The sequence below is a fragment of the Apodemus sylvaticus genome, chromosome 11 (assembly GCF_947179515.1).
Source record: "Apodemus sylvaticus chromosome 11, mApoSyl1.1, whole genome shotgun sequence".
In the NCBI taxonomy this organism is placed as follows: domain Eukaryota; kingdom Metazoa; phylum Chordata; class Mammalia; order Rodentia; family Muridae; genus Apodemus; species Apodemus sylvaticus.
The window spans coordinates 19,949,688-19,966,187 of record NC_067482.1 but is presented as its reverse complement, the minus strand read 5'-3'; the positions used below and the strand labels follow the sequence as shown (position 1 = coordinate 19,966,187).

The window sequence follows — 16,500 nt, the reverse complement described above, 5'->3', positions numbered from 1 at the left end:
CTCCCTCTGCCTGGTCTCTGTTCTTCTCCCCCCCCCCCCTTTGACCCTCAGGTAGTGCCCCTTCGGAACCCTGGAATAACTGGACCTGCTGGATGGGTCATGACACTATTATGGACGACAAGTGTATACCAAAAGGAGCATTATTTTTTTTAATCCATGGGAATACATTCAGGCTGGTGTTCAAATACTTCTGTTTGGAAATTTTGTCATTAATTAGATTCCTTCCAGATTACAGCCCTTATAAACTTTGTGGTGACTGTTCAAGAGGATGGGAAGGTCAAAACAATAACTCACCCTCCAAATGTTAATATTACTGCACCATTTCATACTGGAGATGTACTTGACATGCTGCGGTTGCAGCACAGTGTTCCTCTAGGAGTATAAAATGAAAAGAAAGTATCGAGTGGGAAACAGAAGATCAAGGGATTGGGGACGGTACAGGGGGAACCGTTCAGACTATGTGTAATACCATTTACATTGCTGAGTGGAGGGGTGGTGATTCCTTCCTTTCTTCCCATTTCTCTCCTTCTCTCTCTCTCTCTCTCTCTCTCTCTCTCTCTCTCTCTGGGTCTCTCTCTCTCTCTGTTTTGTTCTGACCATTTGTTATTATATAATCCCTTATGTTTTCTTGGAGCCTGTGATTCCATTTGTGTCTTCTGAATATTATGTTCTTGTCTTCCCCGGAGCTAAATTATGTAAGAGACCAGGAGAAGTAGTTCCTCCTGATTACAGCACCTTCTATTACCCTAGTCAGAAACAGTAATCAAAGTATTTCCCTAGTCTTCAAAAAGCCTGTAGCCCCAAAAGTTCAAAACTACCAATAGCCCCAGAGTTGAGGCATTTGTGGGACACAGAAAGCATGCAACTAAAATGCATTAATGAGATTCCCTGTGTTCAAAACAGTCACTGAAGTTGATCATTGTAGCATGGAATGAATCTCAATATCTATAGGAGCAATGCAGCTGTAGTATTCCAATAATACATAATTACTATATTGAATTTATTTGCACATCTATTACAAAGAGTGAAATAGCAATCGAGCAGAATATTCATAACATTGTATTTTTTTTCCCCGACTCTGTTTCTGTTTTGGAATGACTGAACTTGCTAGGTATGTGGTAACACAAAGCATAGCTCTCACCTTAAAAGCAATAGAAAGAGTTTGTCCTGGAGCCACATCTGAGTAACCATGGCCCCAGAAACAGAGTGTTAGGTCATCTCAAATTCATCGTTCCAGTGTGTGGAGAGGTTTATAGTGTTAATAATATAGAACAAAATAATAAATCAATAAATACATTGATGGGCACATCACAAAAGTGGGTACAGCAAATGGGAGAAGCAACTGTTGCTCCCAATGCTGCCCTCAGTGGAAAAGATGTGGAATCTGAGTATATAGTCTGTATCCTCCAAAAGTTTTTCAACTTTTGCTTTTATGGTGGAGGGAGCCACAGTTACAAAATCTAGGGAAAATAAAGAAGAGCCTAAAATAATTAGAAAAAAAGGAGGAAATAATACATGCTGTTAAAATTAATCCCCCTTTCAACCATTTTAATGGCTTAGTATCTAGTTACTTTTTACTATATTAAAAAAATGAAACCATGAAACAAAACTCATTTTTCATCACTTAAGAGTGGGGATGCAAAGACAAGTTGTTGGGGCAAAGTAAAAGTTTATTTTAGAAACAGAAGATGATAAAGACTCATCAACAAACGCCATCTTGTCTTTGGGTTGCAGGCACAGGGTCAATATTGGGAGCTGTGGGGGAAGTGTGTCAGAGAGATGGGCACCACTGCAATTTACAGATGTCACTTTTTCTGCCTTTCTGAGGCTTGAGCTGTTGTCTGAAGCTTGCAAGACAGTGAGGTTCTGTAAATCTAAAAGAAAATTACTCTTGTGTGTGGGGGAATGGAGTGAAGAACTCTGGGAAGGGGGACCAGAAGGGGTATAGAATATAAATAAATATAATTACCAAAAATGAGAGAGAGAGAGAGAGACAGAGAGAGAGAGAGAGAGACGAAGAAGGAAAGAATGAAGTGAGCAAGCAAGAAGGAAAGAAAGAAAAGAAAAGGAAAGAAAGACTAACAGGTTCCACACAGGCAGCTCTTCTGGGAAGAAGGCCAGTGCCTGTGCTACATGGAATTAAAATGGCGTTCAGAACCTTTGTGAGAGTTTCTTGAATCACATTTTATTTTCATTTTAAAATCCAATCCTCCTCCATTTATATATTAAATTGAAATAGAACACAGAAATCAACTAGACCTTCAGTTCATATTGTAGTTTTGATAAAGAATCTTTAAAACAAAGAACATATTAATTAGATTTAATGTGCTCATTTTTGACTCTCTGAACTGGACCAATTATAACTCAGTGCATAAGTTTTATGGTTAGGTGCTGGGTACAATTCGGATAAAACTCTAGCTGTGTGTAATCCAAAGCTAAGGAGCAACTGCTAAATGCAGGTATTAAGGAAGTGCTCATTTAAGTAGTGAGGTATCACTTTCTTTTCCTAATCTAAATATGAAGTATTGGGGTAACTGTTATTCACATCGTGGGGAGCTGTGTCTTTATATTTTCACTTATTAATTCTGTATCAGCCAAGAACTAAATGCTGGCAGGATTTTGGTATTGTAATTCCTGTGGCTCATCATTGGGTTTTTTATTTTTGTGAATATTCATCCTTCCTCAACTACCTAAGGCAATCTGGAATTATATCAGAGATTGTCTCACTGCTGATTGGTTATAATAAACTGCTGATGGCCCATAGCTGGACAGGAAGGGGAAGACGGAAGTTCTGGGCAGAGAGAATGACGATGATGTAGGGGAAGAAAGCTGAAGCTGGAGATTCAGAGGGCAGACACAGAGGGGAACAGACATGGACTACAGGGGAACAGAGAAAGGCATAGAGCTAGCTAGCCTTGTGGCAGGAGACAAAGTTGGATTAAATTAAATGTGGTAGTTTGAGACAATCCCAGCTAAAGGCCTAAGCTTTAAACTATAAAGCTAACTAACTAACTAACTAACTAACTAACTAAATAAATAAATAAATAAATAAATACTGCTATGGCTAATATATTTGAGTTCTTTTCCTAAGACTAGTTTATTGTACATTCAAATGTTAGCTTATTTACAAATACATTCTTTTTCTGAGGAAAGCCATAAAACACTACATCTCTCTATTGGGTGACTAAGGAAATAGACTAACAGAATCTCACCCATTCAATGATTTCATTCAGAAGTGTCACCTGTAACAAAGCTCCATTGAGAAATGAATAATAACTTATTCATTTACACTATGTGTGACTCTCAAATTAGTATTGGTTCACAGTTAAGTAGAAGCAAGTGAGAGTAGAGGATTGCTTAGTCAATAAATGCACAAAAGGAATGTCATCTGAAATCAAGCATCAGAGATGCAATACATAACTCAGTTCATACTGGAATATTTATAGGACAAACATGCCTCGCTCAGTAATACATGTATACTTGCCAAATATCCAGACGAGATTGTGGAAGTCACTAATTGCCTCAGAGGTTTTCAAAGTATGATTTTATCAGCTTAGCAGTTGATCCATTTAAACTTATATCTACTAGCTTAAAGTTCCTAACATTCCTCTTAAATGTGAACATAGGAGTTTAATTTTATCAGTTTGTTTAATGATCAGAATACAGAGGTGGTTCTGTCTTTTCAAAACACACACAGAATCAGTCCCTTGTCAGATTACTAGACAACATAGAGGCTCTTCTGCTGTCCACCTGTCTTACAAGAACAAGTGGGTTTTGGCAGATAAAGTATGTTCAGAAGTGAAATATAAAGTATAGCAGGGAATCAGTTGTAATGATTATTATGTATGGCACAAAAGAATAATTTCAAATGCTTCCAGTTAAAATCCTAATAAAAGGAATACCATATTTATAATTCAGGTCCATATAAAACTAATGGATTACTGAGTGCTCATTGAAATTCAGTGATGTTGAGAAAGCATTTCTCCTATTAAACTTAAACACAGATGTTACATTTTACCAAAATTTCATTAATGTTTTTTTTCCTGCCTCTCCTTTGTTAAGGTCCACCATGAGCGAGAAATGGGACTCAAACTCTTCCGAAAGCTGGAATCTCATCTGGAGTAGCAATGTCACACAGCATCACTGGTATTCAGATATCAACATCACATACGTGAACTACTATCTCCACCAGCCCCAAGTGGCAGCTGTCTTCATTAGCTCCTACTTCCTGATCTTTTTCTTGTGCATGGTGGGAAATACCATCATTTGCTTTATTGTAATAAGGAATAGACACATGCACACAGTCACTAATTTCTTCATCTTAAATCTTGCAATAAGTGATTTACTGGTTGGAATATTCTGTATGCCTATCACGTTGCTGGACAACATCATAGCAGGTATGTTGGCTTGTATGCTGTGTAAAGATGGTCTGAGATGTTCATTCAGAATGTTGATGTAATACTGTGGTATTAATTGAGAAACAACATTTGATATGTTCATTCTTATCTATATAAGAAAATAATAAATCATCTCAGCATATTAGAGTTATCCAAAGTAGGACAAGCTATATTGGAGTGCATATCTGCTCATGACACGCAATTTTCTGCCATAACTATTTTAACTTAAATGATTACTATTTTGCACATAAATCACCTCATCGTGGCTTTGATTTTGCTTTCCAATGGCTAGTGACTTGCAGAATCTCTTTAGTGTTGGTAATCATGACCATATATTTAAGTAACATGCAAATAATGTAATTTTATGTTTCTCAGCCGCACAAGAGTGAAATTTCATTTTGGTAATCCACTTACACCACACAAACACAAGCATGTGTTCAGGTGCTTCACCGTCTCCATTGGGCCAGGCTAGGACTAGCTCGGTGATTGCCAGGTCTCCCCACTAAAGCTCTCTCAGGGCTGTCCACTTCTCTTGGTCTTTGGTCCTCTGTTTTCTGGATGTACAGCTTCATATACTTTATTCCTTCCTAAAAGATAAAGAAAGGACCCAAGGAGCTGGAGGGATTTGCAGCCCCATAGGAGGAGCAACAATACGAACCAACCAGTATCCCCAGAGCTCCCAGGGACTAAACCACCAACCAAAGAGTACACATGGAGGGACCCATGACTTCAGCTGCCTATGTAGCAGAGGATGGCCTGGTCAGACATCAATGAGAGGAGAGGTCCTTGGTCCTGAGAAGGCTTGATGCCCCAGTGTAGGGGAATGCCAGGACAGGGAAGTGAGAGCAGGTGGGTTAGTGAGCAGCGGGAGGGGGAGAGGGATAGGGGATTTTCGGAAGGGAACCATAGAAAGGGGATAACATTTGAAATATAAATAAAGAAGCTAATAAAAAATAGAAAAAGAAAAGAAATTATACACTGTGATGAAACATTTCTGGGAACTTACATGTCCGTAAATGTCTTTCCTTCACCCTCACACTCGATTATAGTTAGCTATGTGAACAATTCTGGGCTGGACATTTGTCCTCTCAGAATTTTAAAGTGATTGCCCTCATTACTTCTGAGAAATGTTTGAGTACTGTTGAAAAATTCGACTCTTGCTGTCTTTTATTTAAGTTGTATATTTTTCGTCCTAAAAGCTTTTCCAGTTTTCTTTATCCCCCAGTGTTCTGAATTTTATAAAATTAGTGTTGGAAGTGGCTTTTCTATAGTTTGTTTTTTGCACTGGATACAAACTGCTCCTTTCAGTCTGAAAACAAATGTGCTTCATCCTGGAGAATTTTCTTGGCAAAGTCTTCCCTTCTTCTTCAGAGGTGTTCTTCGCAAGGAAAGCACTCAGGGGCCCCCTTTCTCTTATGTATCATTCAATTTATGCCTCTTGTTTTCAAAGAGTGTGTGTGTGTGTGTGTGTGTGTGTGTGTGTTGTGTGTCTGCACTCATTGAGGTGGGGTATATACATATCAACATATTAGGCATCCAGGCAGGGGGGACTGTAAGTTAAAATTCAGCGTGGTCTACATAAAGCCTCTGTACCCCAAATCCAAGGACTGGAGACTAGACAGATAGCTTAATGGTAAGAGCAGCTCCAGAGGCCCTAGCTCTAGTTGCCAGCACCCTTTGTTGGTTGGCTCAACACCACCTGTAACTCTAGCCTCCAGGAGATTGGACGCCCTCTTCTGGCTTCTGTGGACACGTGAACTCACCAGTATATACCTATACATAGACACACTCATATTCATGATTTAAAAATTATAGTAAGTCTTTCTTCTAATCCAAGAGCTAAGTATGCTCTAAGTTTGTTAAGTGTTGGCATGCTTGCCTGGCCTATGTGGGGACCTGGGGTCAACCCCAGACACTGTGGGCAGAGAAAGGCTGTCTCGTCTTTCATCTGCGCTCTTCCATGTTATTGTCTTAAATTACTTGGCCTTATTTATGTTTGCTTTCCTGTATGTAGCTTATATTATATTTCATATTTTTGAGATTACTGGTAATGTCTTTATTCTGTTTTTGTGTGAGTGTTCCATAGCATACTCCTTCCTTACATTCCCTTTGATTTATATTTGAGGCTCTCTTAGCATTGAGGACTTTTCAGTGGGGATCCCTGTGTGTTCAGTGTGTTCAGTAGACTCACCAAGGAAGCTGATTTTATGATCTAGACTGCCTGGGCGACTGCAGGAGGGAGATGTGAGTTTGAGGTCAACCTGAAGAACATGGTGAGACCTTGTCTCTGAAAGCAAAGGGAAATAATCAGAAATGGCAAATTCAAATAAGGCCGCTGTTGAAATATGCTCATTTGTCGTATTTGTGCTAAAAGAGATTAGATATGAATAACTTATTTTTCTTTTTTAAAAAAGCTGCAGTTTTGTTTTTTAAGAAAATAGACTTTTAAGATCTAAAGACCAGGGTTTAGGAGAAGCTACGTTTTTTTGCTTTTTTGTTTTTGTTTAATAGCAAATGAATATTCAGAAGGTCAGATTGCTTCGACAGCTTTGTTGATTTCTCTTAGAAATACCCTTGTTACTGATGTTTAGGTAAGTAACTGAAATAGATTACTGCCATTCATGCCAAGGAGTCTCCATTATTCTGACATAACTGTCATGTTAGTCATGCACTGTGCGTATTTGTATCATATGTAATTCCCAGTTCCTTATAATTTATAGGGTATATTTCCAAATTAGTAAATTAATATTCTGGCTATTTTAGTCATTTAAAGCAATGTTTCTCAACCCATGGATCGTGACGCCCCTGCCCCCCTCCCCCACAGCACAGGAGGGTCAAACAATGTTTTCAGAGGGGTCACCTAAGACCATTAGAAATATCACATTATAATTCATAACAGTAACAAAATTAAGTTATGAAGTAGTGATGGAGATAGTCTTATGGTTGGATCACCACAGCATAAGGGACTGTATTACAAGGTTGTAGCATTAGGAAGGTTGGAACCACTGGTTTAAAGCATTGCAACATAAGGTTTGATAACACTCTGGAAACTTACCTAGGTTTAAATATTTTTAAGCTGGCTGGAGCAAGGTGTAGAGTTGTGGTTTTTTACCTCGTGTAGAGATTCAACAGCTTGGAGAACAGAGCATTCAGAATCTTCTTCAGGGGATTAAATGCAGTAGCAGGAGTGAAGTACCTCTTAATAGTGCCTGGGATGTAAGCAGTTTATGTATGTCTCGCACTGAAGAAGCTCATTCTGTGTGGAGAAATTACTGAAAGCGCAGGCATAAATTATTCTACAGAAGCTTCTATTTCTTGCCTTTTGTTAATAAGTGCCATAGAGCGAGGTAAAAATAATTGCCTCAAAGTCTATTCTGTCCCCCATCTAGGATGGCCGTTCGGAAGCAGCATGTGCAAGATCAGTGGGCTGGTGCAGGGGATCTCAGTTGCGGCTTCTGTCTTCACCTTGGTTGCTATAGCTGTGGACAGGTAAGTCAGCTCCAAACCTTGAGTCCCAGAAAGACTTAATGGCTTAGTTCCTACATCTTGTTGCCACCACTAAATGGTACTGCATATATTTATACAACTACATACCTGCTTGTATTACTACAACTAAGGGGTACCACCCCCAAAATTATTACTTCATTGAATATATATAATAAATTACATAATTCATGTAATTACATGTATTTTTTTTAGTTCTTAAAGGGTTAATCTTTTCCATGCAGTTACAGCTTGGGAATATGAACCAACTTGGTATTTAATTTTAGAATCATTGAAACATTGTTACTCCTCTTTGCAAAAATTATATAACAAGGCCAGTTGGACATTCCATGTTTGTCGTTATAAACCACATCACTTTTTTTGGTAAGAGATAAATGATTTGTGTGTGTGTGTGTGTGTGTGTGTGTGTGCGTGCTAACTCCATCACATTTTTAAGAAACACATTAGAAACAAAGGTGTTCTACAAGTGAATTCTATATAATAATTAGGGATCTCTACAGTGAATGAAAGCTGTGCTATCATTTGTATTTCTACTTCAACCTTAAGTTTAAAAATTTACTTCCACTTACAATTGGTACTTAATTGTCCTTAAATGCTTTGAGCAATATCCATATGAAGGGGTTCTTGGTTCATAATTGATGTGCGTGGGGGCACAGGTCATTGTGGGCAGTACTATTCCTTAGTAGATAGTCCTGGGATGATTAGGAAATAAATGTTCAAGCAAGTACGCAGTACTCTTCCACGGTCTCTGCCTCCAGGGTTCCTGCCCTGACTTCCCTCAGTGATGGAATGTGACCTGAAAATTATAAGCTGAAATAAATCCTTCCTCCCAAACTGATTTTGCTTGTGATCTTTTGTCAGCTGTGTTTTATTTTGTGAGACAGGTTTCAGAGGGTAGCCTTGGCTGGACTGGAATTAACTATGTGTACTAGGCTAATCTCAGACTCATAGAGAGCCATCTGCTGCTGCATTTTGAGTGCTGGGATTAAAGACCTGAAACCCCATGCCCTGTCTTGGTCACCAGCTTTATCAAGACAAAAGAAACCCTACCTAAGACAACATATGTTTGAGGGTTGTTTTCACAGTTACAACTTTAGTTTCATTCATTTCATTCTTAATAATCCAGAGAAGGTACCAACATTACATAATAATATCAAATTATCACTCTTATTTTATTAATACACTTTAATCTTTGACCATTTCATACATGTATGTGACTCATTCTGATAACTCTCTCTCTCATAGACTCTCTTATCTGTGCTCCCACCGTTACCAGCATCCCTTCCTTCTTTCCTACAAATCTCTTCCCCATACTTACGACATGCTATTTTTTGTGTCACATAGGCTGTTTATGTGACCATGGCTTTGCAACTATCTTAGAGCCTTATGGGCTTACCAGGAGGTACACAGTGGATGCCAACTCTCACCACTTTCAGAATGTGTTAGTTGAATGTATTCAACTTATATGGCCTACTGTTGGATGGGCCAAACTTGTACTAGATATAGCTGCTGTGAGCTCATGATTGTGATGGCCATATCATAGCTTTTCTCCTTGGAAGATGGCATTTCACAACCTTTCTCCATGTCTTCTGAGCCTTAAGGGCACAAAGTAAATGTCTTCTTAGGTCTGAGTCTTCAACTATCAATTATTCTTAGCATCTTGTGAAGTTATCTGGATCCATCAACATTCGTTAAAAAGGGCCTTCTCTAAAGTTAAGTTGAGCATAGCTGTTGTCTGCAGTTGTAAATAAAGGTGTTCAAATGGAAGTTTGATGCTATTTCACTTTAGCTAATCAACAGCAATATGTTCTTCCCTTGGGCCTGCAACCTCTTTAATCAGGATTTTGACTTGGTGTAGAGTACTAGGCAAGGGTTTCGCCTTGTGGAGCAGCCTCAGAGTCAGTTCCAGAGGGGAACTGGTTTCACCCCTAACAGCTGTGTCAGTTTCCCCAATGAGCACATCTTGCATGGCAGGCTGGTTAATAATGTTCACAGCTGAGTAAGAACATTTCTGTCCTAACTGCCTCTGGCACCCTGCAGAGCACCATTTGGCACTATGTAAGCTAGCCATAAGGGAGTAAGCTTCCAGCTCAGTTCTAGCTTCATCTGTCTGTATCTTGCATGTAAGGTATGTGGTATCTTCACCAACAGAGTCTTATCAGATCATTGTTCAGTTACAATATGTCACAGAACTTAATTTGAAATTTCTATTCAGCCATTACTTTATTTATCTGCATATCTGTCTGCCAAGTAATCTGCTTTAGAATCTCACAAAAACAAAACATGTATTAAAGAGGTGATAATACCTAAAATGATAATATTGCATAAGAGCACATACATAATATAATTCATCATAATACACATCTAACAATAAAAAGAATCACAGTAACAGAAACAATAAAACTCCTTACCAGATTTTGAATTGCTATGCTCAACAGGGACTAGAGAAGAGGTCTTCATCATATTTCATAATGGTGCTTTTCAAATCCATAGAATTGTGAAATATCTAAAACCATCCTTTTGTGTACGACATTAATAATTTACTACACTTTTGATTCTGTGGGCTGAGTGAGCATTGCTCTCAGCCTCCTGCTCCTGGGATCACTCATGCTGCAGTATTACATTCAATTAAATTGAGACTGATGTATCTAATGTTCCCCAGAGCCTTTCCCCATGTGCTTTTCATCCAATTTAAGTTTCTTGGAATCTGGAAGCTGTGTTTTCAGAAGAAGCATCCAAAAGAACAGGCCTGCTGTACATTCTTGTTAATATCTACTAGCCAGAATGCATTCTATGGCCAAGCACAGAAATGAAATATTGGGTACATTAAGAACCTGGAGGGGAATTGGTTCATAGATTGCTACTGATAAGCTCTCTCCTACAGTACAGACAGATATGGCTGTCTACTCAGCACACCACTCTGGAATCCAACTGCTTGGATTGAAATAATGCATAGCAATAAAGCAAGATTGAATCCTTTTATAAGCCCACATCTTTGTATTTTAATTGTCATATTTAAAAGAACATCTCGTGTAAGCACATGGGACCAAGTCTGTGGCAGAGTTCTCAGAGGCTGTCTATAGGTAAATATAAAATATTCAGTATATTCCAACGTGATATGATTGCCACGTTTTCAATCATGAATAACATCTAAGTGGCTATTTGGATTCCTGAGATCGAGTGAAAGGAAACAGCATTCATTTTACTTTGAATTAAAACATATCTTCTGTCAGTTACACAAGTTGGCGAGCCACACTGCGTTACCACGGGTGCTAACATTCTGCGTTTTCGGAGAAAATGTAGATGGCTGTCCTCACACTTGTTGACCCAGCACCTTACTGTTCTGTACCTCTCCTTGCAGATTCCGATGTGTGGTCTACCCCTTCAAGCCAAAGCTCACCGTCAAGACAGCCTTTGTCATGATTGTGATCATCTGGAGCCTGGCCATCACCATTATGACTCCATCTGCAATAATGTTACATGTACAAGAAGAAAAATACTACCGTGTGAGACTAAGCTCCCACAATAAAACCAGCACAGTCTACTGGTGTCGGGAGGACTGGCCAAGACAGGAAATGAGGAGGATCTATACCACGGTGCTCTTTGCAACCATCTATCTGGCTCCACTCTCCCTCATTGTTGTCATGTATGCAAGGATCGGGGCTTTCCTCTTCAAGCCTTCAGCACTCTGCACGGGCAAGCAGCGCCCAGAGCAATGGCACGCATCCAAGAAGAAACAGAAGGTCATCAAGATGCTGCTGACTGTGGCCCTCCTTTTCATCCTTTCCTGGCTTCCCCTGTGGACCCTGATGATGCTCTCAGACTATGCTGACCTGTCTCCTAACAAACTACGCATCATCAACATCTATGTCTACCCTTTCGCCCACTGGCTGGCCTTCTGCAACAGCAGTGTCAACCCCATCATTTATGGATTCTTTAATGAAAACTTTCGCAATGGTTTCCAAGATGCTTTCCAGATCTGCCAAAAGAAAACCAAACCCCAGGAAGCCTATGCCCTAAGAGCTAAACGCAGCATGGTCATAAACACATCTGGCCTGCTGGGCCAGGAACCGGCATCTCAAAACCCAGGTGGGGAAAATCTGGGATGTAGAAAAAGTGCAGACAATCCCACACAGGAATCCTTGATGGAGGAAATTGGAGAATCTACTAAAAGTACTGAGGCTTAGAAAGATAGTGTGGACCCCAGTGCTGCCGAATATCATATTAGATATTGTTGCTTATTGTGGCTTTTAATTTCTCACATTTTGGTGAAAACATTTACTAAAAGCTTTCTTCATCAAAACTAAACGTATGAAAGTGGTTTTTTAAAATTGGGCTTATGGTACATGAAATATTCAGCGACTTCCGTGTTTGCCTGAAATGTTTCAAAAGTCTGACCATTCTCATTTTAACCATTTATTTTATGAGTCAATCAAGCACATGTGTTTATTTTTGTAAGTCTGTCATGTTTTCAGTCTGTCTGCCTGTCTGTCTGTCTCTCTTTTTTTGTTTTTTGTTTTTTGAGACATAAAGATGGAGATCCATCTTTCCTTCTGTCATCCATCGTCTACCTATTTAGAACAGTGGTTTTCAACTTGTGGGTCACCACTACTTTGGAGATCAAATGATCCTTTTACAGGGGTCACTTAAGACCATCAGAAAATGCAGGTATTTACACTACACTCAGAACAGTAGCAAAATTACAGTTATGAAGTTGCAATGAAAATGATTCAATGATTGGGAGTCACCATAACATGAGGAACTATATTAAGGGTTGCAGCATTAGGAAGGTTGAAAACCACTGCTTCAGAAGGACACACATCTCCCTAAATTGTGCTGGAGATACTTTGCATAGAAGTACTTTAATATGCTCTGCTTTTCAAATAGGCTCAGCCTTTGAAGGAAACTATTGCATTGCCTGGAGTCTTTGCTACTGATTTCTTATTCCTGTCGATCAATCTGGATTACTCTTAAAGCAAGATGCTGCAAGCCCGTCAGTAATAATGCCCCTTGCCACCTCACTTTATGTGTGAGAACTGCAGTACCAAGGAAGGGAAATTGTATTTCTTACAATTTAAAAGGTTTTTTTTTTCCTTTGAAAACTGTAAAGTTAGAGAAATCATAATACTCAATAGAAGTTACTGCTGGGATTGGAGAGATTGCTCAATGGTCAATGGTTTCTGGTGCTTGATGATTGGCTGCCATTATTCACCTAGTGGTGGTTCACAACCATCCATTACCTAAATCCCAGGGTATTTAAACCCTCTGCTGACTTCTCTAGATACTAGGCACAGGTGTTGGGCAGATGTGGGGTAGACAAGCATACACATAAAGATTAAATACTTCTAAGAAAATTCTTAAAAGAAATGACTATTGACTTCTTAGTATTTTCATAGGTTGAGATCAGCATTTGAACAGAATGTCCAAGCAAAAGACAAGCTCCTTACAAAGCAGAGCAGGTGGTAGGGAGTGGCACATTCCTCTTCTCCTTTAAAAAGGGATATCAGAGCTGCTCAGGTGTTATCTGAAGAGTTCCCTGGCATAAAGACAGAGCAAAGACTCTTCTTCCAACTTCCTACTGGAACCAATATTTAAAAATGTCATACATAGATTAATAGGTAAGCACTAGGGTGTAAGATTTGATAACCCCCTGTTACCATCATGCAGAGTAATGACTTCAAGTGGCAAGCTTATCTGGGGTAAGATAGGTTCCCAGGAAGTAGGATATTACAATAAAATAGATTGCTTGGCAAATGAAAATAAATTCTGGTTGTTGAAATAGCATGGCCTTATGGTCATTGCTGTAGTTCAAGTGGAAAAGTTTCCAACAGGCTGGTAAGAGTTAATTATTGAAGTTTAATCTGAACTAAGTTGTGGTGTCTTCCTTCCTGCCATCGGAGTGGCCCATCCTTCAAACCTTTAGGTTAGGGATTTCTCCCTTCTTGATTTATTAAAATTCTGTTTATGGTTGGTGAAACTGAACATTACAAATTATTCACTAGGTACTATGTCTTGCTTATTGTGGTCTGGGTGGACATTTGTCTGGCTAGTACTCAGAAGATGTCCAAAGCCCTCAACTCCCATCTTCCTGCATGTCTGCAGCTACATCACCTCAGTGACTTTTCCTTACCAGTTGTACTCACTGCTGAAATATGTCCTGTTGTGGTCTTGACACTTTCAGCTCTTTCTATGGTTGGTAGGATCATCTTCCTTAAGGAGATAGCCAATTTGTTTTTCACTCTAAAATGCTTCTTCTGGACACTCCTTTTAAACATGTAGAGTCCCTAGGCTAGCCTTGGCCTGCCCCACATCTCCTCTCTGTATCTCTAACAAAGAATATTTCATAAACTCTTATCAAACTGAGGTGCTCAGCCTAGGTGGTTGGGTGCTCTTTCTTTCTTTCTTTCTTTCTTTCTTTCTTTCTTTCTTTCTTTCTTTCTTTCTTTCTTTCTTTCTTTCTTTCTTTCTTTCTTTCTTCCTCTCTGTCTCTGTCTCTGTCTCTCTCTGTCTCTGTCTCTCTCTGTCTCTGTCTCTCTCTCTCTGGTTTTGTCTTCTTGTGTGACCATTCTTTAACATATGTCCAAGAGGGCCCCCTCAGGAATTCTGTCTGCATTCTTAGTTCCAGCAACTCCATCACCATTCCAGCACATTGATGGTGTACAGATAAGAGTAAATGGGAGCCACAAAGGGAAGGATGGAGAACACTAAAATGCCCAAACATTTGTACTGTTTCGATTACAGAATCATAGCAGTGTCCGATTGCATATGCCAGGTTAAGACTTCAGGGAAATATATTTTCTATAGCTATTTTTTTTTTGCATTTGTAAGGCTTCAATCATAGTGATTCTATGCATTTGCTATCTATCCTATGACTCTCAGGTGATGGGAGAGACAAGCTTGTAAAATAAAAAGCAGAGCGGTTATCTCTTGCCATGGGGAAACCATTGCCATCTTGATTATATTATAGTTATAATAATGTAAGCATAATAGTTCAATAATCTTAACGTCCTGTAAAGAAATTTTCAAAATGGATTTTAAGCCTCACAAAGTGCTCTAAGTTATATGGTGTCTCTATTTGGGGTAGAAAATGATTTCTGGGTCTCCAAAATTATTTTTTTAAAATACGTATATGCTTGAACGTCTATAGGAGGGGCATGATACATATATGTAGTGCCTGCATGGAGACCAGAAGAGGTCGTTGGATCCCCTGAAGTCTCAGTTAATACATGGTTATGAACTACCTGTTGTAGATGATGGGACCCAAACTCAGGTTCACTAGAGAAACAGAGAGCGCTCTTAACTAGTGAACTATCACTACAGCCATTGTTCCAAAAATCTCAAAAAATGAAAAATATTTGGAAAGTCAATATATACAATTCAGATTTCTTTTTAGCATTTCCCCCTAATGTTAACTCATCTCTGTGTTATGGTGAGTTTGTTTTGAACTCACCATTAACTACTTTTTCAATAGCCGTTCTTTTGATTGTACAATGAACGGCTTTTATTTCTGGAATTTTGGAGAGTTACAGGTGGTGAAAAAGAACAGAATAAGTTACACATGTCTTTCCTTTCATAAAGGAAAACCACTGGTTAAAGACTTACTCTCACTAGCCCCAGGCTCAGCATGCCCATCGGCAGCAGACCCCTCACACCCTTGAGGAATGGAGAGGGAGCACTACAATTCCAGTAGAGGAAGTGACAAGGCAGATACACTTGAAACCCTTTCAGCCTTTACTATGGTTTAGTCATGAAGTAATCTGTACACAGCCCACTCTGTCATGGCTGTCTCTGAGCAGCCTCAGTACACACTAATCGTTTTCCTCAACTTCGCTACCCTAAGAGGCGAGAACACCTTTGAATTCACTGATTTGCTCACTAGCTAGTGCAGTTGAACATTGCTCTGTTGCTAACTGATTTATGTTTCTTCTTCCAACTCTCTGACCCACTTCCCCAGTTCGTTTTATCTTTTCATTTATTTCTTCTTACCTTTTGTAGCTTAGCTATATTATCAGTCTTCTACAGCAGGAAGAATTTCATTTTATTTTTTTAAAGATAGTATCATTTTTCCTGCTATACCACTCCTGGGCATATACCCAGAGGATTCCCCAGCATGTAATAAGGATACATGTTCTACTATGTTCATAGCAGCCCTATTTATAATAGCCAGAAGCTGGAAAGAATACAGGTATCCCTCAACAGAAGAATGGATGCAAAAAATGTGGTATATCTACACAATGGAGTACTATTCAGCCATTAGAAACAATGAATTCATGAAATTCTTAGGCAAATGGATGGATCTGGAGAACATCATACTAAGTGAGGTAACCCAGTCTCAAAAGATCAATCATGGTATGCACTCACTAATAAGTGGATATTAGCTTGGAAAACTGGAATACCCAAAACATAATCCACACTTCAAATGAGGTACAAGAAGAACGGAGGAGTGGCCCCTAGTTCTGGAAAGACCCAGTGTAGCAGTATAAGACAAAACCAGAACAGGGAAGTGGGAAGGGATGGGTGGGAGAACAGAGGGAGGGAAGGGGGCTTATGTGACTTTCGGGGAGTGGGGAACCAGAAAAGGAGAAATCATTTGAATTGT

At 39.3% G+C, this 16,500-nt stretch overlaps 1 protein-coding gene across 1 annotated transcript; it reads left to right on the top strand.

Annotated features, from left to right (window-relative positions):
* The first annotated feature begins 4,069 nt into the window (after positions 1-4,069).
* Npffr2 (neuropeptide FF receptor 2) lies at positions 4,070-12,088 on the top strand. Its single transcript, XM_052199543.1, has 3 exons — positions 4,070-4,397; positions 7,787-7,886; positions 11,263-12,088. The coding sequence occupies exons 1-3, from the start codon at positions 4,070-4,072 to the stop codon at positions 12,086-12,088; spliced, it is 1,254 nt and encodes a 417-aa protein (XP_052055503.1).
* The last annotated feature ends 4,412 nt before the right edge of the window (positions 12,089-16,500 follow it).

Excerpts from the sequence above, each read along its gene's own strand:
- Npffr2 (XM_052199543.1), top strand. The coding sequence starts at position 4,070 with ATGAGCGAGAAATGGGACTCAAACTCTTCCGAAAGCTGGAATCTCATC. Across the intron at positions 4,398-7,786 it reads GCTGGACAACATCATAGCAG|GATGGCCGTTCGGAAGCAGC; the intron begins GTATGTTGGCTT and ends TCCCCCATCTAG. Across the intron at positions 7,887-11,262 it reads GTTGCTATAGCTGTGGACAG|ATTCCGATGTGTGGTCTACC; the intron begins GTAAGTCAGCTC and ends CTCTCCTTGCAG.